The 26,687-nt window shown below is 35.2% G+C and overlaps 3 protein-coding genes across 4 annotated transcripts in view; 2 read left to right on the forward strand and 1 right to left on the reverse strand.

The window, feature by feature from the left end:
• Window positions 1–26,687, reverse strand: part of slow (slowdown) — a 48,514-nt gene that overhangs the window by 19,267 nt on the left and 2,560 nt on the right. The gene's annotated exons all lie outside the window — the stretch shown is intronic.
• On the forward strand, window positions 2,978–7,413 carry LOC105676047 (uncharacterized). 2 transcript variants are annotated; one of them, XM_012373632.2, is made up of 3 exons: window positions 2,978–3,594; window positions 4,987–5,089; window positions 6,395–7,412. In XM_012373632.2, exons 2-3 carry the CDS (start codon window positions 5,027–5,029, stop codon window positions 6,821–6,823), a joined length of 492 nt encoding a protein of 163 aa, XP_012229055.1. In that variant the 5' UTR covers window positions 2,978–3,594; window positions 4,987–5,026; the 3' UTR covers window positions 6,824–7,412. The 2 variants fall into 2 exon arrangements, with proteins under 2 accessions (XP_012229055.1, XP_067212066.1); XM_067355965.1 differs by lacking the exon at window positions 2,978–3,594 and adding an exon at window positions 3,610–4,133 and having other exon boundaries at window positions 6,395–7,413.
• On the forward strand, window positions 15,031–26,004 carry DopEcR (G-protein coupled receptor DopEcR). The gene is made up of 4 exons (XM_067356073.1): window positions 15,031–15,414; window positions 15,798–16,017; window positions 16,110–16,539; window positions 18,923–26,004. Exons 1-4 carry the CDS (start codon window positions 15,303–15,305, stop codon window positions 19,100–19,102), a joined length of 942 nt encoding a protein of 313 aa, XP_067212174.1. The 5' UTR covers window positions 15,031–15,302; the 3' UTR covers window positions 19,103–26,004.

The following is a 26,687-nucleotide window of genomic DNA, read 5'->3' on the forward strand; positions in this document are numbered from 1 at the left end:
TATCTTTTTGCCTGCTTCTTTGCAAGCTGAGGGTGAACGGAGAAAGAGAGAGGTGGAATAATTGCGCGGATCATCGTCACGTTATTGCCCATTAGGAGAGCGCGGGGCGCAAAACACAGAAGCGTATCACGGCCGGCGGAGAGATAAATCAATGTGGCAGGATAATATACCGCTCATTCCCACGAGCAAGATCTACCCTTTTCATCTGCTCGTAATCTCTCCGATACTTCGCCGCACAATGGCAGTAAAGATCGGAAAAGCGGTTTGCTTCGTGTGCGAAGTGTGCGAGCACGAAATATACTTGAGGAAAAGTAAGTGATCTAAGAGGAAGCGGAAGGCGGACTCGGAAGATAAGTTCCCTCGATTTTCATCCCGCCGCTCTACACTTCCTATTTAAGAGTCAGACAAATGTATTGATTTAAATGCGAAGGACAAGGTGAAGCCGTAGCAATGTTTCATTCGGATACAGCGTTCGAATGAAACGCTTATGATTAATGCTGTCGACACTGCGTAGGAATGTTAATCGAGTTCGCGGCGATCGCGAAAAATGCCTCTTTTCTTCTTTTGCGTGTCGTTCTTCCCGCGGAACATACGATAAGCCTCGTTATCGGGACATCGCAGACGTCGTCTCATTAATTATCGTACTCGCACATTTTACTTTATCGATAATATTCGTCGGTGTTACGACCGGTTCATCCTCACAATCAATTACAGGTTCATCGAAATGCGCGTAAGCAATCACGACATTGGCTAACGATTAGTTATTCCCATAGTTAGCTCTAGGCTGCGCTCCGTGTTATAACCGAGTCTCCACACGCAAGCCTTGTCTTATCTAAATCTAAAAATAATCATCGTAGCTGAAACTTTACTCTTCAGAACTTCGAAAATTTCCTTAATTAAAGTTTTTTCTCGATCAAATTTTCATTGTATGCATAATCATCTCCATTCTATATTTTTCTTACAAAATTCGCGCAAATCACTCAGCACATTTTTGGATAAACAAACGTTTAATAGTTACTCGAGTCTATCAAATACACTCAACTCCAGAAAAGAAAATTCGATTCTATATATTCTTTCGATTTTCAATATCAATAGAAAAGTACTTCCAGTACTACCACTTCGAGAGACAACTGTTTCAATATCTTGGATTTCAAGATTTACATCATTGAAATCTATTGTTTCAACTTCCGTCGGGCAGACTTTTAGATAGTATGCTTATAAGGAAAGCATTAAAAAAATCATAAGCGCGTCTCTCAACGATATCTTTTACAAAGTGTAGTGTTGCAGAATAAATTAATGGTCGCACAGTAAGTCGCTGAGGTCATAACGACTCCATAAACTTTGACCTTCTCTCCTATGAAAACATCTAAAAAGTCGCACAACCGAGAATTAATCGGATGAGAGTAATTCGTTGTTCACGTTTTGTGCTAGTTAATAAAAAAGATAAATAAGAAAATACACCTGCAGTATATTTCCATTTTCAGTAAATTTCACATGCAAATCAGTCTGATTCTTTCGAGTTTATCTTGTATGATTATGACTTTTAGAAGAATAAATCAAATCTGTCTCAGATAATGCTCATTGAAACTATAAAAAAATATTACACTATTATGTAACGAATTTTAAATCAACGATAAAAACATGACCTAAAAACAATTATTATAAATTGTAGTGTGTGATTTGCGAGAAATAACTAATTTATAACTTTCAGTTATTCTGCAGTTATTCTGATCGGATCTTGGAATTAATTTTCTATAAATCTCCTTCCATTACGGTTAGTCTATAATTAATGCATATTAACTGCGCATCGCGCAATCTGCGAACGTAAATTTCATAATAAATGATTTCGCGAGTCGTAATCCTTATGTCTCGAGGCATGCATATCAATGATGGATGATGTATCATAACGAAGTGCAACTCTCGTGATAAATATAAATCGCGAATTGCGAAGAGGGATAATCCAGTTATTGGCAAAGTAAATAAACACATCGAAATGCCAATATTGCTATCCATTTTTCAAAGCGACATCGATTGTTTCCTCGATGCACGATAGGCAAAGTATTATTTCTGTACGCAGTCCCTAATGCTCTCTAATTCTCGTACACCCGATGCATGACGCAAACACGAGCACATACACCACACTCAGGTCACGTATCCAGTCCAGGCTGTGACCTACTGACACGATCCCGTGACGTCACGGGAGAGCAGTAGGTAGGGAAAGGGTGGCAAGGCTAAAGTAGGTGGAGTTCCTATCTTGACGAAGGAAATATTTTCTTCGTTATGCTGAAGTGGAAATAATTCAAAGATATAAGTATTTTCCTTGAAGTACGTGTGAGATAAAAAACTTATATGCATATTTATTTGATTATTTAAATAATATAATAAATAATAGAATCTTAATATAATTTAATTGCATTTACGTAACATTCATTTCAGATGAGAGAACATTTTTGCTCAAGTTTCTATTTATACGTATAAAAGGATTATATAACGGCTGATCAAAAGTCTGAAGTTGACATTGTATTGGAGATGTGAATTGATATCCACTTCTAGTTGTTATTTAGTTACGTAACAAGATCGATGCACTAGCTTTATATTCTGTAGAAAAATTTTGTAAAATGCAGTTTATTTTATTTTTACCTATCCCGCAAGCCAATAACCAATACATTAAAAAATAATATTGGTAATAACTTTTAAATGCTTTTTACACGCTTTTTAAATATTTTCGCTATTTTATTTTCTATTTAAATAAAAGGCAAATAAAATTTGTTTATTGAAAATTACACACAAATTTAGGATTTACATACATTGGATCTACCATTTGTCTTTTTATTTTATTTGTTTATTATTTTTTTCTAATGCAAAGAAATGTATTTTGATTTATTTTCCGTGACATAAAAATTTTTTGAAAAATATCCAAAATATTTTTTTATAATTAAACGTAATTAAAATTTAAAAAAAGTAATAATGCCGACATATTTTTTAAATTTTTTGCTCCTATGCATAAAATTGAAAAGTATAGTTTATGTTTTATTATTTCAGAAATTTTTTAACACTAATTGCAATGAATTTGGCTATATTCCGCTTGTCACAATCGACTAATTGCCACACTTGCGGACCAACGTCAGACAATCGTCCGAGAGCGACGCCATCCTTTGTCTAAATTCTCGCGCTCTTCCGCTCCGCTTCATATGTTATTTTACAACTTTTTGTAGCCTATTTACTCGTATTTTTGATAGAATTTTTCCGCGTAAGCAAAACGACCGAATTCGTCGCAATCTCATTTCCACGGAGGACGGCGGAAAGTCCAAAACCAAAGGATATGTGAAATTATCGCGCAGTCGGAAAAGGACTCTCTCCATCGTGAAGAGCTGTCAGCGTCAGTGACAGCTTCCTGGTTAGCCTTGTCGCCGTTCAGGCATCCTCATTCGGTCTGAGAACCGGCGTCAACAATCCCGCCCGCGTCATTACATCACCATCACAAGACGACGAACGAGCGTGAGCGCCACTGCGTCAGCAGTGAATGTGAATTTCTAGGGTGGAGATCAAGAAGATATATTAGGTGGAAGACTCAGAGTGATTGTAGACATCAAGGTATATGTGGGATATAGCATTGATATTAAATATCATTTAATTAAATCTGTTTTGTTGCACAATTAGAATAAGCAATTCACCAACACTTGTTTGTTACTATCTCGGATTTTTAAAAATGTCTTATAAAATTTATATGCCTACTTGCTCAAGACACTTCCTTTCAAATATGGATCCAGTGAATAATTTAGATCAAATTTCTTTTTAACAAAGACATCTCAATACTCTAAATTATAATTGCTTGAAACATGATTTTTGCAAATCAAACTTATGAACGGAGACTAGAATGAAATGTTATTTTCTAGTTTAGTTTGGACTTGTTTACTCTTGATTAGAGTCAACTGGATTTTATTTTAGAAGTTTACTTCAAATTTTTCCTATAACAAGAAACTTTGAATTTTTCAGGAAATCTGTAAAGGAAAAATTAGGGAAATTTAAGGCGCAGTGCACATTTCAAACCAAATCATAGAACACATTACATCAGAAACAGTCAAGAGTAGATGCGTCACTGTTACATGCGCGACGTAAATGCGGATCACAGTGTACATGTCCTTCCGGTTCAATAAGCGTTTCCTCGAAACGTCCCTCCGCATAAACCACCTCCGCATATTTTAACGAACGATCCGTGAGACGTCGTTATGCATTTGCATCCGGAATACCATATTTTCCAACTGCCTCGCGGAAACGCGTAGCGTACTCGCCTTGACATCATAGCGAGACATCTAAAATGTATTTTTCCGGCGTCACTTGACCTCCTTCGCACTTTTCAACCGATTTTCGCTGATGCGCTAAATGCGCTCCTGATAAACATGGATTTTTCCATCGTGTAACTTAGACACGTAACGTGCGACTTTACATATCAACAAATGTATTTATTCATCTTCAAGCACTTTTTTCCTGTCTGCTCTTCCGTCTCGCAATTAAAGCATTTAATGCGATAACATGCGATCGTCAAAAAATTGTCCTTTTAATTTTGCACGATTAATGCACGACACTATTTTTGCTGAAAACTGAATCTTTACTTTTATATCTATTTAAGCCACTGCAGTCAAGAGCAACTGTGTACTGAATTATTGATTTTTATTGATTTATGTATTAACAGCTTAATATTTCGTTTCCCTCTTTCATTCTTTTCCTTTTCTCTCTCTCTCTCTCTCTCTCTCTCTCTCTCTCTCTCTCTCTCTCTTTCTGGATATATGTCTGTACATTTGTCGATATTCACATTTGCTTTCTATTCTCAAGCCATATTAATCCTACTTTGCCAATTTGTTCTTCTATAAGCTATTTTATTCCAAGGATCGAAACTGAATCGAATCAAAAAGCAAAATGAAAAGACGCGATAATTTGATGATAATTCGAGGACTCTTTTTAAGATCGTTATCGTTGTAATTCCAGGTACTGTCAAATTCTACGAATCAGTGTTCACGGCCGTTCTATGTTTCGGATAGTCGATCCACCCCCCAGTGTCAGGCAGAACGCCAGCGAGTGGATCTATAAGGTCAGTCCTGACAGTAAAAACGTGCGACCAATGCGAAATTCACCCCGGAGGTCTCTGCCAAATGGGTCACTCCGGTGGAAAGAAGAGAGAGAGAGAGAAAGAGAGAGAGAGAGAGAGAGAGAGAGAGAGAGAGAGAGAGAGAGAGAGAGAGAGAGAGAGAGAGAGAGAGAAAGAAAGAGTGAAGGTTACGACGACGACGGAGATGTCGCGGAGCCATAAAAGTCGAAACGCTGCCCAACACGAGTGAACGTGTTTGAGACGTAGGGGCTCTAAGCGAATTACCTGGGATCCACACGTGGATCTCAAGGTGCACAGCCTTGAAAAGCTACGACGGCCGTGAAATCGATCGTCCGGCTGCACGATGGTTTCTTGTGCGATCTTGAAACCAATGTCAGTGAGAGGTCGTACAAATCACCTGTCGGCTTCAAACACCGCGACATTATTTTAACAATCACTTGCTTCGACCTTTTTCTCTATCACATGATTCTATGAGGAAATTCGCGATGATATATTTATAGCTCGAATCAACATCAAATTTGTTTTATTATTAATAAATTGACAATATCCGTCGTGATATATTTTTAAATTAATTTTGATACTTTTCGATAGACTGATCTCTTTTAATATATAAAAATACATCATAATAATTGATTTTTAACATGCCAAGTTTTATGGACCTCTTTGGAATTTTGTTGATTAATCTCAAATTAAAAAATATCGAATTAATATAAAATAATAATACGAAACATATTCTCTCAGCAAATATAAATACATTTATCGGTATTACTGAAAAATCTTATACATTAATTCAATTAAAAAGATATTAGCCGGAACATATCCTATCGTTTCAATTAGCAATATATTCATCCATTCGTTAGCTCTCTTTGTTATCTTTTAAAATAATCCATGACCTTAATTACCATTATGATATCACGTGTCGGTCGTCATCGTAACTTGCGCTCCAAATTTACACTGATTCCTATCGTTTAATGAAAGATTACCATTTTGTCCTTTATGTAAAAGGTCAAATCGATTCACCATGAAAAGATCACCTTAACAACTTTTACAGGCTTAAAGCATTTAACGTGCTCGTTAAATTTTATACCTAGGCAAAATGTCACATCACAATTAATATAAAGAAATTGCCAGTTATTGTAAAATAATATCGTTAGTGATGCAATTTTGATTTTACAACAATTTATTTCGTCGATGTGCTTTAAAAGCATATTGCGCTGTGCCGATTTTCCTCTTTGATTTCTTCTCAATATCAAAGAGTCTATTAAACATTCATATACTTGTTCTCAGATGTTATTTCTCTGGTCGAAGCAGCCAGCTCCGGATCCCAAAGCTCGTCCGTGGTTCGCCTGGTTCGCGACGGCCGTTTTCTTGTGGCGTTGGCGAAGTCGCATCACCAGGGCGATTCTGGCGGCCTCGCCTTTGAGGTTGCTGAGAAGGCGCATCGCCGGCTTGACGATCAATCAGAAAATACCGTCCGCGATGATTTTGAAGCAACAAAAACGACACAGTCTGGCGCAACTGCACAAGCACAAAACCATCAGCATACGTCGGGCGAAACGGCTGTGCACCGGCGACGGTCCGCACATGTCCAGCGCGCTATCCATGATCCAAACCGTGCCGCAGATTCACTATAGAGTCACCAGAAGCGGCCGGGTCTACGGAAGATATCCGAACAAGGTTGCCATTCCGAACGGCAACACTCAAGGAAGCCATTGATACGTCGCGCTAAAATTATCGTGCTCTCAACCGCTGTCCTTGTCTCTGTACAAATCTCATAATCGTCGTGATCGTCGTCGTGTCGTCGACGTAATATTACATTCTCTAAAATAATTGGGTAAATATATAATGTATCTTTCCTCTTGACATAAAAATTTCTTTTGCAAGAGATATGTTGCTCTTTTAAATTCAACTTACGCGTAAAAATATGTAAAAAATATCGTATTTTACGCTTTTTTGCAGAATTTAATTAATTGATTAATTAATTGAATTCTGTGAAAATTCATTGAAGTGTTTTATTCAATGAAATTTAAGAGCGGTATTAAAAAGTTTTTAATTTTGCTGATTGGTGTTTTCATTGTTGCACACAAACAAAAATACAATGATATGTAATACATAAATATGTTTTGCGAAACAAAATAATATATTTTCATTAATTTAACAATTAATTTGGTTTACGAAAATTAAATAATGTCTTATTATAATCATAAGTCGTCGACAATTTTTATGAAATAATGACAATTGCGCGGATAAAGATACTTATATTGTAGGTCAATTGCTGAGTCGCTTTATGATAAAAGCTTGCATTAAAAAATCTGCAAATATGATTACCTTTTTATTTCTTCAAAGCCATTTTTCCCGTTAATTACTACAATCTTCATCCACTCAAGCAAAATGCATTTTTCCCGACTTCTAGACTCAAACATTCTCATGAGGAAGGTCACGTCTTATTCTATTCATTTCTTTATATTCTTCGTATACTTTCAAGAGCAAGATTATTTGATAAAATTTTTTTGCAAAGAGATCATCATGAGATTAATCATTTTTGAAATTGTCATTGTATTGAGTTCTTTATTGAGCAACTAAGAATCAATAAAAGTTAGCTACGTAAGAACATCTAGAGTCGAAGTATTCCAAGTTCTTCAGGCAGTTCCTTTCATTTATGAATGAAATTAATCTAGAACTAATTTTCTTTCAACAGAACTTTAAAGTATCAACGACTTAAAAATTTTTAATGATTAAAACTACAGATATTATATATAATATTTTAGTGAATATTTATACATTTTCTTTTTTTTTTTTTTGTTAGAAATATTTTACGTATAGTGTGTACTTGTAATTCGTATATCAATAAGAGAAACAAATTCTCAGTGTTCTCAAACCTAAATTTGTAAGCGGAGCAAAGACGCTTTCGTCCAATTGAAATGATGGAACGTCTAAAAACGTCTTTCCCTAAGCTGTCGCGCGAGTGGTGTATCGCGGAAAAGCGCTCGTTGGCACAACCCAAGTAACAATGAAATGTTGCAGAACTTTCGTATCAGAGATGTGCCAATTTGAGCGGCACAATGCCCGCGGTTTCAGAATGAGTGAACGCATGGAACGTGTGCGTCGTTGAGCAGAATGGAAGGTAACTGTGCCAAATTTAATCATTCAGTAGCAGGCTGCGTCACTGACATCAGCTGCGCTCGTTGCGGGTTATTCTAGGGATTCAACGGGATATAACACTTGTGTAACATGTCATATAATTGCTTTAAATTTCACAAAACGTGTTACATATCATTATAAGAGATATATTTTCTTATCTCAATCATTATTTTCTTTAGTTTCGATTTTTCAAATCTTACGAAGGAACAAGAAGAATAAAGAAATCATCGTTACAAAAAATGTATTAATATGAATACGCATATATATAACATTCAGAATTTTTAAATATTGCATTTGCAAAAAGAAAATATTTCAGATGTCCAGAAATTTTTATTATGGCAAAATGTTTCACCAAAGAATCGCATTTTGTTGAAAGCATTTCACGAGGTTGAAATACAACGACGATTAATATTATATTAATTAGTAATTCAGCATACATACGTTATTAAAAAGCATTCCATTATCGGTACGAATAACGTTATTCAAGTGGATAATTTAAAAACTCAAGAATCCAATCTTGATATTTGTGAAAGAAAAATTCTCATTACGTATTCGGCTTTAATTAAGAACTCGAACGCGTACGAATAGCAGAGTACTCCGTAAAAAATAGTTTACGGTCGAGTGGATTAACAATTCAAATCGAAGCACACGGCCAGGAGAAATGAATAAGCTAAAATTATCACGAAGGCGGCTGCATTAATATGCGAAGTTCCAGTTTTCCTGTCTCGCTTTAAATAATTACCCTACGTGACGCCGAAGAAAATTCTCTGATGAACTGCCTAAAGACCTAATTTAAAGTTCTATCTGCTGGAATTAACGTACTGCTGGAATTAATAGCGTACGTAACATCGTACCATCTCATGAGAATGATCGTCGTTTTTCCGACTTTAATCAAAACGGTACGAATAAATTAACGGAGACAGCTTGATGAGCGCATTTAAGGATAATCAATGAAGAGGCTAATTGATTAAATTTGTATAAAAAGCCGATATCTGCACAAAATTATTGGCATTTTATTTATACAGGAAAAATAATCATTTTAACAAACTAACACGTAAAATAATCTCTCGGTAGATAATTTTATTAAATCGCTCAAACTGCTTGATTACTCATTGATGTAAGAATTATATAAATTAATGTGCATTTTTTAATACTTTTCGTTATCATCGGTTTCTCTGCTCCTTGGATTGTTTTTTTATTTCGCGAAGAATTATAATATAATTATCGCATTCTACTCTATATTTAGTAATATTTAAGAGTTGGTTAAGTTTGAAACTTCCTGCATCGCAATTTAAATGTTCTTCGACACAGAAATCTGATAAGTCGAATCTGCGAAGTGTAGCGAGGCGGAAACGTCGAAGGCAGCGGACTCGTGGAACCGAGGATCGATAAGAAAATGTCACGAAGACATTCTGTCGAGGACAGCCCTGAGAATACCGATCCGACGATTTCCGCGAACGACTCTTTCCGCTCGCGCGTGTGACAATCCCGAAATCACCGGTTTTCTCGCTGCGCCAAGATTTGCGAGCGAATTCGCCGTGATGACGGCGTACGCGCGGGGCGCTCAGCGTCGCGACGGCAGGGTCGCAGCCTCGAATGCGCCGCGAAAGTGTCCGGGGTGGGAAAGGGTGGATCGGGGGCGGCGCGCAAGCGTCGTCGACGCCGTATCGACGCCTCGACGCCCGGGCCAAGGGAGAAAAGCGGACTTCTCTGCCAGTAGTGGTAGAAGTCCCGGTCGGGGTCGAGCGAGGGTGCGAGTATGTTTGCGCGTGCATAGCGGTGTGCTTTTACGAGTGCATCTCTCGAGTGCTCTTAGCAGAGCAGGAGGAATATATAAGAACGTTGAGGCAGTGCGTCGCGTGATACGTAGAACGACGACGATAAAGACGACAACGGGCGCAACGGACGACGTCTCGGCTGTCGCTGCCAACTCGGCCGGGTTCACAAAGAAAAGTGGCGCGAGAGGGTGCAGAGGGAGAGAGAAAGAGAGAGAATATAGGAAGCTGTGACAGGCATCGGCGGAGCTGCTGGTGCACGCGATCAGGATGCGACCGAGGAGGTATGTGGTGTCGGTTGAATACGGCTAAAGATGGCAGAAAGTAATAGATGCAACGTGCGGAATATCCGAAATCGGGGCTGCTGCGTGGACCGCGGTGTCGTTATCGTCTTGCCCAATTATGTGGGGATTCGCTCCGAGATAGTCTGATTTGTAGGCATCGTATCGCTTCAGTCTCTCCCTTTCCGTTCCGTTTGCCTGACTGCGACAGTAGGATTCTAAGATGGTATTTCGGAAGCTGCGACTCGGAAAGGCGGGAAGATTGAAGAGTGTTACAAGTCTCTCCTGTAATAGAGTCTTTGCAGCATTCTAGTAATCGAGTGATCCGCAGTGAAAATTTGCGCAGTTATCTACACGGTTCGTTGTAATCGCAAGTCGTATTTTCTCTCAATGAATGCTTCACAAAGATGTTTCCTGCACGTCGAAACGCGTGCAGCTAGCATTTTCAATGTTTTTCAGTTAAGTTCTCTGTCGCTCGCTATCACACGTCTTTCGTTCCGCGACCCCTATCGCTAAGCATCACAATCCGTTTTCTGTTCAGTAATTTTTCTATAATTAGTTAATACATTAATTTAATAATTTAATAAATTCAATTGAATTTTTGTTAAGCTTACTAATTTATAATAACATTTCACATTTGCACATAATTACGCAGCATTTATCGCTTCACATATAATAATGTCTAACAATTGAAATTAATTAATGTTAAATCTATGGTAAAAAACTTGATTCAATTTTCAATAATTTAACTTAAAGCTGCTACAAAGATATTCCTTTGCTATTAAAACCATTTATTCGCGAATAAATTCATATATTTTCGAATCCATACATTTTTACTCATTTTTAGTCCACTAAAAAGTTATTGCAAAGAACCACACTGATAAATGTACACATAAAGGACCGCTAAAATTGTATGTCGCGAACCAAGAACGCGATTTTATCGTTCTGAAAATCTGCGATGTGCATTGACTCGCGCGCGCCCGTTGCTCGTGGATCATCCCTTATCGCGAGACATGCGCATGGATGGGCAAATATTCGGTTAACTAAACAAAAGAGAGTAACCGGTGCTGTGTCGGGCACAGCTTCGCCTGTTCATCATCGTGCATCCCGATAGGAGAGGCGCTCTCGCCCCGACGGTAATTGAAGAGCCCCGTCGGGAAAAGCGTCGTTCCGTGCTTTCTTTTTGTCGGTCGCAATGAGACCGCGCCGTTGATTGCCATCGGATATGAGAATGGATAAAAATAGCAGAGGTTCGAACCTGCGAGGCCGTGTTTTGATCAACCCTCTTATTCTTCGTGTGGTTGTACGGCCGTACATTGGAAACTGAATTAGATTAAAGAATTGAACTAAAGATTAAATTAGAGATTTAAATGAGTTAAGCTACTCCTGCTAGATTTCAGTCTTTATTTATCAGAAAAGAAATCTAAATATTTTACAGATTATTTCTGTGTGATTTTCGATAGTTAGGAATTTCTTCGAGTTTTCTGGATCAATTGGTTTTATGAATTGTTACGAATTACTATTGAAAAACTAGAAATAATGAATTTTTACATTCATATTGCTTATTATATCGTGTGACATATTGCAACAATTGTAATATTCATAAGACTAATGTTTAAAAAATAATTTTTAAAGGATAGAATTAAACGTGGATGTAATGACAGAAGAAGCAACTAAAAATTGATGTGTATTTTCGGCTTAATAGATCTGTATGCCGAAGAAAATTGTAAATGAAAGTGAAACTGTTGACAATGTATCGAGCGTGAATATTCAACACTGCGTTGTTCGCGCGTGCGATAAGGGAATTAATGGATATATAATTATATACGGTGATTAAATATGATAGATCTCGTTATTATATAGAAGAGCGATGTTGTGGATATAAACATAAGCTGCGATTATTATTAGGCATATAATAGCGTATAAATAGAATTGATAGAGGAGCAAAAAATCAAGATAACTTATCAGCTTGAAATGATTAACACATTAAATCTGATTTGTTACGGTTTTCTGTTATATAACATGGATTACACTATAGAAATTATATATATATTCTTTTCATAGTTATTTATGCTTCTTCTATTGCATAAATTATTAGTGTCAGGATTTGTCATATCTTGCTTTGCTCTTTGTTCGTATCATAAATTTAATTGTAATTATATTAAAGATTAAATGATTATTTTTACTGTGTTATGATAATTACTTATAAACTTGCTTATACAAAATATAAAAATACGAAATACGAAATATTATTCTATAAAATAATAAATTAATAATGATTATGCGCTGGAATAGTTCAAATCATCGTTTGACATTTCTGTTGCAATTTCCTGTCTTAATAGGCAAATCTTACATAAGTTTGTCTTCAGTCATGCAAGAACAAGGCAAATGTATGACAGCTTTGCTATATACTGGGTGTCTTGAAATAACCAATACTTTTTAAACTACTTTTATTTGATCAATTTAAAGCTGATTTTTCTCTGATAAGAAATTGAAAAAGACAATTGCTACAAATTTTTAACATTGCATTTAAAAAGTTGGTAACTAAATTTTTAATTAATTCTGTTCAAATAAAATTCATCTTAAAATTAGCTAATAAATATTTTTTATTAGTCATTTGCTTTACTAAAGCTTACTTAGATTATGATTTTTATTTTTAATTGTGACTAAAATTTAACATTAATACCGCAGCATTTTTGTTAAGCAGACAAAATATCGTTGAAAAAATACAAATAGCCAAACAAATATAGCTATAAAGATATCCTTTAGTTTCGATTATTAAGACGCCTCATACGTTCTTATAATAAAGAGAAAGTAAGTTATTACATTGTAAGGCGATTTTACACTTTAATAAAGACCGTATTGATTGGCGCGTTGATTGACATGTTTTCGGTCGACATATTCGAACTTTCCTTATTTTACTCCATTAAGCAATCAATATTTCGATTAAAGTAATAGATTAAAATAATGGAAATAAAATTAATTGTTTTATAATTTTATAATAACAATTTCTATATTATATTTATTAAGCATCAATACTTATAAATCATACAAATATTAAATTATTCGAATATTCTCAATTTTATGGACTGAAAATCAAATTATATCCACATTTCTGACTTTATCAAGTAGATATCGATCACGTTGGGATATTAATATATACGTACAGTAAACTATACATCAAGGAAACAAGCGAAATTGTTTCCTCATAAAGCCTGATACATTTTTGTTCGATCAATGTTACTGCGCCGCAGAGAAAATTATAGACGATTATTTTGCGTTCCAACAGTTTTGCCAATCGACATTTGTACTGTAAGCTTTTTTATGTTTGCTAAAAGAAGAATAAAATTAAAAAATTGACAACGGAATGACGCGTTATCGAAAACCGACCAGTAGCGGCGAAGCGAGAGACCAGCGAGCGCAGCAACGTAATTGTTTAAGCCATAATACACTCGGGGCTTCATTAAGCTGCTTTTCATGTAACAAAGTCTCGAGCGTTGCGTGTCGGTGCTTACGACGCGTTGCTTATAATTAAGCAGGCATTATGGACGATAATTACGACATGTATCGATCTTCGAGTTGATTACATCGCTTTCATGTGGGTAACCGCCCACACGTCGGTCAGAGTTGCAACTGGTTTTGAATTGTTGCTGGTTGTGAGTTTGTTAAAAGGCCAATCTAATGGAAAACATGATATAATGCCGTGGGAAATGTCCAGTCAAAGATTTAAACTTGTCGAGCTTAATCTCGAAATTTAACAAATTGTATCTTCGATGCTCTTTATTTCACAAAAACGTACGACAGTACAATCGACACTGACTGTGAGATTTTTTTTTTAATCAGTTAGCAATCATATAACTTTATACATTTCTAAATAATGAATAAGTAAATAGAAAAGAAATTGCAACGGCGAGAATTGCCACGCTTTTTCATTACATTGTCAACGGTGTCACGTGTTATCGCATCACCTCATCGTACACAAAGTGCGGCAGCTCCACTTTAATTCGGGAAACGCGATGGTCTCGGCACGATGTTACACGATACACCCCTCCATTCAGGATCGACTTAGCTAAATTATGAATGGCGATCGATACCTAGGGAGGGAAAGCGTTGTGCGAGTCGTTTGCGGAGCGTTCCCGTAAGAAGAGAAATACGTGGCTTTCGCGGAAAAATAAAAAGGAAGAAAAGTAGATATATGGCGGCAACGTGTATTATCGACACGAACGATCCGTAAAGTTGTCTAATACCCTCCATCCACATTATATTATCCGACCGATCTACCCTTCGGAATGCAATTTTCCCACGTCACCTCCATTCTATGGCCAAGTTAGGCTGACACACTGACCCCAAAATTGAAAATTGCGTCAGTCTTGGTTTAGAAATTATTATTACTATTCACAAATAACAATGGTATTTGCGAAATCAAATAAAAGAAAGTATTTCTTCTTGACACGTTAAAAAAACTATTTAACACTTAAAAAAATATCTTCTTGCTTTATTTTAATAATTAATTAATTAATTATTATTATATAATTAATAATATTATTATAAATTAACATTATATAATTAATTAATTAATTATTATTTAATAGAATTGCACAATATTGCTATTGGAGAGAGTAATAACTCAAAAAAGTTCTCAACAAAAATTTCGTTTTTATATTATGCACATGAGATTAGTAATTCTAATTATGTAAATGATTAGTTTCTCGAAATTTACAGTGACACGGTGACATCAATTGTATACCAAGATCCTCGAATACACAATCTCGGTATCGAGGACTCATTTGCCTAAGGACTTCTGACATTTCTTTCCGAGGATACGAAGTAGTCTTAGGAAAGTACATAACGGAAGAAGGCAAGCGTGCAGAAGCCGAAGGTGGATCAGTGCAAGCTTTGAGAAGATCCCGGTACCTGGTAACGGGAAGATTGCGAAGAGGGTGAAGGATAAAAGCATCTAAGGGCAGGTGGGGGGATGCAGCTCGAAAGGGTGGCGGCATGGAGGAGCCCTCGTTGGAGGCTCTCATGCAGGCGATCCTTATCCTCGTGGTCGCCATCGCCATCATCTTGTCGAATCTTCTCATCATCGTCTCCTACCTCAACTTCCGCGGTAAGCCTTCGTATTCGTGTGCAGTTTATGTTTTAACGTTATATTCATAATGTTGACTTTGGTTGCCGTAGCTTAGGCAAACGTGCTTAAGTGCATCCTCTCATTCTCTCTCGTGTATCACACACTATCTCCTTTTAAAAGTGTAAACAATACAATTATTTTATTAGTTGCTTATATCGCATGCTGTCGATGAAATAAATTGGTCAATAAAATAGGCCCATGCGTTTCAATGTTTCGATCTGATAAATCCTACAATCGCCTTGATTAATTACCACCAATATGGACTGTTAATTAAAATAAAAATAGATTTGCTAATCTAATCGTTGCGCCAGCGAAAGAATTGATAATGATGAAACGTCACATTAGAAACGATTTATTTGCAGGCCCCTCCGAGGTGATAAATTACTATTTGTTATCACTCGCCTCGGCAGATCTTCTGTGTGGTCTGTTGGTGGTTCCGTTCTCGGTATATCCGGCGTATTTACGAAGATGGGTTTATGGAGACATCGTGTGCCGACTCGTCGGTTACTTGGAAGTCACACTCTGGGCGGTATCAGTGTACACCTTTATGTGGATCTCTGTAGATCGCTATCTGGCTGTCAGGTAAATGTCTCTCTCTCTCTCTCTCTCTCAATTACAATGTTAACATAATTTTAATAATGCCAATAACGCCTGCCGTTTCACAAATTTGACAGGAAACCATTGAGGTACGAAACCGTACAGACGAAAACTCGGTGTCAATGCTGGATGGTCTTCACGTGGATCAGCGTGGCGATGATGTGCTGCCCGCCCCTACTCGGTTTCAACAAACCGATTTTCGACCGCGAGGCCTTCATTTGCATGCTCGACTGGGGTAACATGGCCGCATACACCATCACACTGTCCATCCTCGTGCTGGGGCCGTCGGTCATCACCATCATCTACACGTACTTCTACATCTTCTCTATGATGAGGCGACTAAAGTCCGGCGTGCTAATTCACGATAAAGAGTACGCGACAGCGCTGTCGGAAAATCTGAGCAATCCGAGTCACATCATGTCTTTCGTCTTAGTGATGGCTTTCTGTGTGTCATGGGCACCGTATGCCGGGCTAAGAATATACGCGGTCTTTAACGGACCCCCTCAGGTAATGATGCGATCGCCGTGCGATCGTTTTATCTATTGAATTGATATTTCAAAAATTATACATCTTATATAATAATATCGGATTGTATATCGGATATATTTCGATTGTGCAAGCTATTCCGCTATTATGCTCGCGTATTGTGGAATGGCATATTGCGAGTGTAAAAATGATTATTTCTATTTAAAAACAATCGAGACATTTGTGATTCTTGATATAATCGTACCTGTTTGACATTGACATGGTTTTAAAATAACTTTAAACTTCGTGAAAAGAAGCATTGAAAATGAGACGATTAAAAATGTAGGCCAACACGTTGGTAAAGCGGAGCATGTGTTAATAAAGAATGCTCGCTGGTATATAAGCGTTAGAAGTTCACATACAAGGGCGTAACTTCGTGCCACACTGCTACAGAATATTTCCCAAGTATCTATGTACGAAATCGTGCCATTTTTTATTCATTTAAAGAGATTTCTTTCTTACTTGTCTAATTTTTAACTAATAAGAAACAGTTCTAATTCTCGCTTTATTAGAAGGATACTAATTCTGTTCTATCATATGTATAATAGCCATTAAAAATTCGAATTATGCACTGCAATTATTAAAATTGTCCTCAAAGACGCTTGATTATATTAACAAAATACCTATAAAAGATAATTAGAATTTCAAGTTAAGAATTGCAACAAAGATAGCTCATTGCAGCTTATATGTGATATAAATATGAATAAGAATTAGCATACACTGCTCGACAAAAATATAAGACACTTCGCACTTATTTATATTCTTTTGCAAAAATCTATGCAAGTGTATATTTCATGCACGCTATGTGTAATTGACCATTTTCTGAATAGATACACAGAATTTCAAACTCGGCGGAAATACAACACAGAAGTCAGGGAAAAAAATGTAAACAAAGGCTGACGGTGGTTGGACAGAATTATAAGACACTTGATTTGTTTGACATTCTTACACCTCCTATCAGTAGCTATTCGACTTCTAGTGGATATAGAAATATAAATCAGCAGTATTTTTGATAATATTAGTGCACGTATTCAGGATAGTAACAAATAATGCCTCGTGGGACCAAACTAAATCAAAGTGAAGTCGACCGAATCATCCTCTTGCACTCAGAAAACTATAGCATCACGAAAATTGCGAAATTATTGAACAGAAGTTGGTGTGTTATTTATAATGTCCTTAAAGATCCAGAAAAACCTATGGGAAAACTAAGAGGAGTGGAAGACCCCGTGCTGTATCTGAACGCGAAAAGCGTAAAATTTTGCGAATTGCTTCTAATTTCAAGGGAACTGCAAGGCAAATCGCCGCAGAAGCTGATGTCCACACAAATTTGAGAAACGTGCGTCGTATTCTACAGAAGAGCAAGCACCTGAAACGCAAGAAGTTGAAACAACGGCCTCCTTTAACCGAACAGCACAAAGTAGGAAGATTGGAGTTCGGTCGTCAACATGTTCACTGGATGAAGAATTGGAAAAAAGTCATCTTCAGTGATAAAAAAAAGTTTAATTTGGACGGGCCTGATGGGTGGAACTTTTATTTCTATGATTTGCGGAAAAATGAAGAATATTTAAGTCGTCGCCAAATGGGCGGCGGAAGTGTTATGGTTTGGGCCGGTATTGGTTACCACGGAAAAACACAAATAAATTTCATACCAGGCCGTATGAATAGCGAAAAATATATTAAATTAATAGACGAACAATTAAATAAGTATGCAGGTCATATTGCAAACCAAGATTATATTTTTCAGCAAGACAATGCAGCTATTCATACCGCAAAAGCTGTTCAGAGATTTTTTATTTCAAAGAAAATTCAAGTTTTAAAATGGCCTGCCCGTTCACCCGACCTGAACATCATAGAAAATATTTGGGGAGATTTATCCAGAAGTGTTTATGCAGGTGGCAAGCAGTTCAACAATATTAATAAACTGAAAGAGAGTATTGTTCATAATTGGAACGCGCTACCACAAAAACGTATTAAAAAATTGTATAAGACACTGCGGAATCGGTTGTTAGATGTGATACAATTGAAAGGAGGTTTCACCAAATATTAATATAATAGAATTTGCCATTTAGAGAGAAATTTTCACAGCAGAAATGCTAATCATGGATTGATGTCTTATAATTTTGTCCAATCATAAGTCGTCTATGTTCACGTTTTTTTTCCTCACTTTTATATTATATTGCCGGCGAAGTTGAAATTTTGTTTACTCATCCAAGAGATGACAAGTAATAAAAATGGCATATGAAATGTACAGTTTCTTGTTTTGAATATATGATATATAGATATATACCAAGTGTCTTATAATTTTGTCCAGCAGTGTATAATTTTGCCAGCATTTTTAGTCTAATCCTTATTTTATCCGTCGCAGGTGCCGTTTTTACATTTTGCCGTGGTGTGGCTGGGAATCATGAACAGCTTCTGGAAAGCAATCGTCCTCAGCATTCTGAGTCCCCAGTTCCGGCTGGCCGTACGAGTACTCTGCCTCACCATATTCTGCCGGCACAGACGACTTCCACCGGAACTCCTCGGCCTTGACGACGATGACTAACGCCACATCGACAATGTCTACAAGAAGCAGCACTTACGTTGCATTCTATTCTATTTGCGGCGCGTTTCTAGATCGTCGCTCTTATCTCTATCCAAGGATCGTCCTCGCATCTTGGCACCACTCGCAAGATATTTCTTTCAAACTTCAAACTTTGCGCTCTATGGTACATAAATCAATAAAGATTGCAGCTTATAAGTATTGACACTGGCTCCAAAATTCAGTTGAAATCAACAATTTTCACGAAAATAAAAAATGCGTCACAAATAATGAATTAACCAAAGAAACAGAAATGTGAAAAAAAATTTTTTAATATTGTGAAAGAAATATTACAAGGATTAAATTTTTCGAACATTCTAGCGGGTAAAGAAATGTGAAATTTTAAAAATTCTGTTTTCTATCCGTGGAAAATTAATTTTTTGTAAAGAACTATCATTGTATTATCTGCATTCTTTATCTGTATTGATAAAATAGTAAAAAAATAGATATATGTATATATAGTTATATAAGATGTAAATTTATATATAGTATGTTATATATTTTTTCTTGGAGATTTTTTAGAAAGATTTTCAAGCAAAATTTTTCCTGCTTATAAAAAATTTATAAAACGCTAAAAACCTTAAGATACGAAGGGTAAATTTTAAGGAAACATAAAAGTAAATTTGAAAAACTCTATTATTCGAGCAAATAAGTTGCACTATCTTGCTCATTGCAATATCATAAGAACAATGCTACAGAAATAGTTAAAAGATATTCTCTGCTAAAAAGTATTATATTAAAGCAGGTCTTATATACGTGTCAGATATTATAGATAGCTCAAAATATCACTTGTATTGAACTGTAAAAATAATCAAAACTATGATCAATATTTAACGCACTCAATTTTTATAATAAATTATTAAAAAAAAAAAAGATTATGGTTTATTATATATTACGGTTTATTTATACGAAAGAACAACGCGCAACATCGTAGTGAAAAGATTGCGAGTGGTGTTCCAAATTTTGCGAAATATGTTGCCGGCGGAATTCGGCGACTCCGCCGACGCGCGTCCATTTCTCTAAAATAATCTCGCTTCGCTCAAAGACGCTAGAGTCCGTTAATTAGAGTCCCGTTAATCGGGACGTTTTTCTGCGCCGTATACGAAGATAAAAACGGTGAAACGATGAGTCGCGCGCGTTCCACGCGCATTAATCTAAAACTAATCTTCGCCTAGTTTACATCGTAAGACCACGCTCAATAAATGTCGCAGCGAATTATGCGAAAAAAACGTGACTTACTGATAATTGCTGCACGAGCAGGCCGCAGATTCAATCGTAAAACTGATCCAGAATATATGCGGGGAGAGAAATTTAGTCAATTAACGGAGATGCCCGTACGAATGTGACGCGTCGTCGGCGACGAGTTTTGCATCGTCGAAATGTCGTCGTGCCCGTAGAATGCCCTCGATGGAAGATAATCGAGTGCCAAGCGTGCAAACTTTACGCTTTTCTAACGCGCTTCCTCCTAGCCGCCGGCTTTTCCCAAACTTCCCCTTTCTCGTCGAGAAGCTACGGAAAGAATTCATCAAATCAAAGAATTTGCACGTTTATGCCGAGTAATGAGCTTATTTCATTCCCACTGACGGTGCATTTTGGCACCAAAAAATATAGTCATCCATCTATATTATAATTACCGAAATAAAATAGTTCGTATAATTAGTTAATTAGAAATGATAGAAATTTGAAAATATTAACGGCATGCAAATAAGAGAGCTATATATGTTGGTAACTGCGAGTCCACCAACTTATGTGCCGAATGTTGAGAAATTGCGCGCAATATTCTAGTTCGCGATAACGATTGACGAATTTAATATCTCGAATAATTTTCTCCGCTCACCGAGACTCGCTTTCGTAGCATACGAGCTGAAATTCGATTGCTCAATTATCGAATAGCAAATCTTCCGACGAGGGAGAGGAAGTGTCTCTCTCTTCAAGATCTAGCTGGGCTCTCGTTGGCTTTCTTGACTTACCGGGTTAACAGAGAGTACTTTCTCCACGGAAATCAAAATATCGTCGTTTAATCTAATTCTTAATTCATATCACGCAAGTTTTACAGGCATTCTGACTCGGCGTCCGCTATAAGCTTTATTACTAATCTTGTACAAAATGCTATATACGAAATCGGCTAGTGGCATCTTTTTTGCATGAGAGCGTAAACTATTGCGTCCAATTTTCGCACGTCTACGTAAATCATGACGACTCGAGGCGCAATTTCGAGAACTTGATGTTTGGACAACCTATGTACAATTCATGTATGTATAATTCATGAAGTTGGAACTGGAACTGAGTACTCTAGGAGAAGGCAAATGAAAAGAGCATGTAGGAGCTATAGAAAATCGCGGTTTCGGAAAGCAATCTCATATGTGAAAGAAAAAGAGATCTTTTCGACTGCTTAAATTTATGCATAGCGCAATCAACAATGCGAGTGCAAGACACAGGCTAATGTTCTGATTTGCCTTCTAGTTCATAGATACTGAATATTTTAAACAATTGCAATTTGTTAAATTAAGATTCAAAGAAAATATACGCAAACATTTGTTCAAAATTATAAAAAAAAATGTTTGTGTATATTTCTGATCTAGAAAAATATAAAAAAAACGTATTTAAGCGCTTATAAAAAAAAAAGAGCGTAATCTAAGCGCTTAAAAATAAAGATCGTAATATTAATGCAAAAGAAATTACTAAATCAAAAAGAGATTTTCATACGTTTATTGTAGTTATGTAGATTAAAGAATAAAATTTAAAATTGCGGGTTGAATGATTAGAAAATATAAAATCTTTTATCTAAATTCACAAAATTTTTTATCTCACAATCAGTGAAAGAATTGTCTGTGTCTTGCGCGAAATCAAAGGTTTCGACGCAAGGACTAGCGGACGTGATCAGATTTGTGACGCCTACTATAAATAGCATAGAATTGCTAGAATTAGGCGTAGCTGAACTGCCACGTAATGTCGCTAAATTGAAAAGAAAACAATGCAATTTGTCAATATCTCTTCTATGCTCCTGAGTAGTGCTCGCGTGGATGTGTGGGCACGTTCTGATATTTCCGACGAACATTAATTCTGTAAATGAGAATCAATATGCGAATCGGTGTCTAGAAATTTTCAGCTTCTATTTTTTACTGTAGATTCTAATATGTTTCATTCAAGTATAACACTTTTCTCTAAGAAATTGATCCGATAGAAACGCTTAACGTCGTTTAATTCATCACAATTAAAGGATTGAAAAAGCATAAAAATGCTTCTCGATGAATGAAGAAAAACAGTCCGAAACGTCTGTTCGTTATCTTAAATATAGAATGGAAATATTTAAATTGTAAAGTACAAATATCTAGACAATTAATTATATGATTTCAAATAATTTATTTTTGCACATAATTTTTGCAATTTTAAATAAACTACCATATGATGGTATTTTAAAATAAAAGATTCATATACCATTTCATTACGTTTTTAATCAAATGTTTATTAATGTTAATGTTATACGAAAAACATATTTAAAAATCAGCAAATATAGATGTTAGATTTCTGAGTTGTTTTATTGATAGATAATGCAATTTATTTAACGTAACGAGAAGACGTAAATGATGCTCCAGATGGTACGAGTATTATGATATCTTAACTATACAACGGAATCAAACAAAACTATCGACTATCTTCTAATTCGAGCGTTAGCTGTGTTAATCGGCTAATAACCCGGCTAAAAAGTAACGCAGATTCGACCTGTAACTTGAGAAAAATTTCGGGGAATGTTCGAAGATCTCCCAAATCTCATAAGATGTAACGAATTGTCGTACGTTTTCGTATATTATCGAAAATTGTTATATGGGTTATTGCAGTACAATGAGTAACGGCGATGTAATCATACAATAAATTACTTTAGCTCAATGATGAAGATAAAATATTGCATTACTTATTGCGCTGAGAATAATGCAAATAAAAATAATAAAAGTAAGCGTAATTTGTGTTATTAACGTCTGGCCCCAAAAAAATATTTCCCTAAAAAGATTTCACGAAACTGCGACAACTTTTAGCCGGGCTCGGCTACGATACTTTAACAGATTTTATTGCGAATATCTCTTTGTACGTATAGAATTGCTCGTGATCCGGTTCTTTCGTCCAGATCCGAATATCGTAAGCTTTATTCCTGTAATTTAGCTTCGTCGGCGCACAGTGGTTTGAGATAGTTGTATAACATCGAAGAACTTCTTTCTCCACAGATGAAGTGAAAATTTGGTTCTATTATTTTGTTATGATTAAAATTATATTCTATTATAATAAAATTTCTATTTATAATTAAAATCCTAAAGTTACAATCAATAAATTTCAAAAGTTCTTATCTTATAGACCTGTCTATCTGAGACACATAATAATTTTTGCATATTGATTAAATTTTTATTTGCATTTTTCTCAAGAGCAAAGAAATTACAAACATATTATGACATTTTCTTACATTTGTTATAATTTACATATCAAGTAACAAAATATAGATTTATTTTAGATAAAAAATATAAACGTTTAGTACTGACAAAATTTAACTATAATATTTTTATAAATATATATTTATTGAGTGAGACAATGATTTCAAATAGAATAATTTTTATAATTTTGATTTCAATTCGAAGTAAAGCCATTTACAATGGTGGCACATTATAATTTTAAAGTTAAGCGATAAGAAATAAATCTCGCACCACTCTGCACTCGCGAAATCGCCAAAATCGAGCAGTATTAAATTCCTCAGCAATTACGACATTCTAAACACGTGAAAGTCGCTCAAGAGAAAAGTGCTGAATAATTGCGCGTGCAAATGCAAGATCGCAGGACCGAAGAAAAGATCGAAGTCGCTCGAGTATATGTTTATTGCAGCATATACACCGACAGAAATGGATAATCTGATAATAAAAAGAGAAACAGATGACGAAAAGGACGAGGAAGAATATAGAAGAAGATAGAGAGCGAACAGAGTTGGTCCCTGGCAGTTTCCCGGGCGGCCTTCATTATTAACGATTAATTACATTTTTGTACCTAGCTGCTAGTTTTGTACTAGTTTTGTAACGTACCTCACCATGAGCGTGCTGTTATTACATGTTTTAACTGATTGTTCGCAAATGGATCGTTTTGATCGATCGCGTGTATACGTTCACGATTATCTTGGTACCGCGATCGACGATTTTCGCGCAGAATCGAATTGTATGCTTGATGTGGTAACTGCAAAAATCGCATCACGAAATTATCGTATTTGTTAATCTTCCGGAAGACGTATTTGTGAAAAATAAATGTATAATTTATTTAGTAAATTAAAGGTGCATTGATAGATTCTTTAATTAATTTGAAATCGATTTTTTTGGCAAAAATATAGAAACACCAAAATTTTTCAAAAAAAAAAACTTCAAACTAAGTAAATAACAAAACAATATTCTTCAATCAGATTTTTTACTTTAATAATTTACTTTAATAAAATTTTAATTTGTAACTCTAGTTACAAAAGTATATCGTATTTTACTTTGTTTTATTATGTAAAAGCAATAATTGGAAAATTGTAATAAATAATGAGTTATTGCAATATTTTTGTTAAAAAATAATTGATTCTAAATTAACTGAAAAATCTATTGTAAAAATATCTGTTGATTTTGAGACACTATATACATATGTCTAACAAATACCATAATTTCCGGAGGACTAAAAAATTTATGACGTAATTTTATCATGTTAATTTATTTACAAATGTAATATATTTGTTATGTGACCCAACGAAACATTTTTTTCTTGATATCCGCAGCAAATTTATCTCGGAGTTAAAGTTTTAATATGTATCATAATTATAATTTAACATACACGCATCAGCGGTTAAGATTACCACATTTAGTATATAAAGTAGAAAGTGGCGTTTTGAAAAATTACTTACAGATCAGGAATGCTTCGCGGTTTTGAGCAGCGCAAAAAAGAGACGCAAGTTGCAATTTGCCGACCGCATGAGACGGTTTACAGACAACATCACTTTTTTATTGTCTAATTGTTATATACGAAATACATGTAACATAATTACATAACATAATATGAATAGTTGTTGTTTAATATATAAATTAATATAAAACGACTCAAAGAAAAAGTTATCGCCAACTAACTGCAGGACAATCTAAGAATGATAAAAAGTGATCAAGACATCAGCAAACAATTAGAAATTTTTGTCACAAGTTAAGTTTACATTAAATATAACATTTTATTTTTATTTTAAAAATTATTCCTAATTATTAAATATCAACTGCAAGTTAATATTTCAAGGGAAATATTAAATGTGTAAATCTATATCCGACTTTGGTATTTATGTTTTAAATAAGTAAGTTCGAAACGAAGCAAAAGCTACGTTATATTAGTTATCTTCTAATGCGAAAACTTTTTGATGCAGTTTGTGAATCGTTTTACTTGGCCGAGAAAATGTTAACTCGCGTGTAGGCAATCAAAATAGAAATAATAAGCGATATTTTTTAAGACGGGCGCATTGTAAAAGCAGAACAAAATGAGTGCCATTCTTAATCGGTTCTAACAAAATACGGAATGTTATCTCAATATATATTTTGAAAGTAAACTTTGCATAAACAATAATATGTTAGTATAACATGTGACGTGCACCCGTCTTAAAAGTATATTAATAATAGAAATAAAGAAAACCGCGCGCGAATCGTCGTAGAAGCAATCCCGATCCGAACGTAACAATGAGTGTACTAGATATGTCATGATGATAACGTGATATGATTCGATGATAATGGTACAATATTAACGATTATTGTCCTAGAGATTAGTTTAGTGAAAGATATTCCAATAATAAACAGAGAGGGCATAGATGCCGCATATTTCACTCGATATAAGACTCGATAGCATTTTATTTCTTCAAAATTCCATCTTTATTTATCCCTTTTTAATTTAATTATACATTTGAGTATAGAAAATTAAATGAGCTATTGCCCTATGATTTTTAAATATATTTGTAAATACATTTTAGTTAAAAATAGATATTAGTCACAAAAAATTATTTTATATATTATCCTATTCTACATTTCTTTACTTTCTGACAAAATTTCAGTATTAAAACATTAATGATATTTAAATTGGCTTTTCTCTAATGTCAGCGTCAAAAAATAAAAAAACTTTTATCACAATTTATCATAAGTTTATTTGCAAAAAAGATAAATTATTTACTAAAGCAGTTTTTATTATCTACTACGCAGACTGTTATTGTGTAAATCCATCTTAATTTTATTGCGACACGAACATGAAACACAACTCATGGGCTTTCGAGTGCGGCTGAACTGACACGAACTGGTACTACTTGCTGGAGGGGTTAGGGAAAGCCATCAGTCAATACTAAAGGTTGGTCAATATATACTTGATATTATTTTGCAATAATTTTAATTGCAAACAATAGATTAAATTTTAATTTATAAATTTAAAATATTTTAGATTTTTAATATATGTATTATAATAAAAATTATATTTCATAGATTGATTTCATGCATTGATTATATGTATGTATGTATATGTATGTATATGT

This window comes from Linepithema humile, chromosome 5 (genome assembly GCF_040581485.1).
Source record: "Linepithema humile isolate Giens D197 chromosome 5, Lhum_UNIL_v1.0, whole genome shotgun sequence".
NCBI classification, from domain to species: domain Eukaryota; kingdom Metazoa; phylum Arthropoda; class Insecta; order Hymenoptera; family Formicidae; genus Linepithema; species Linepithema humile.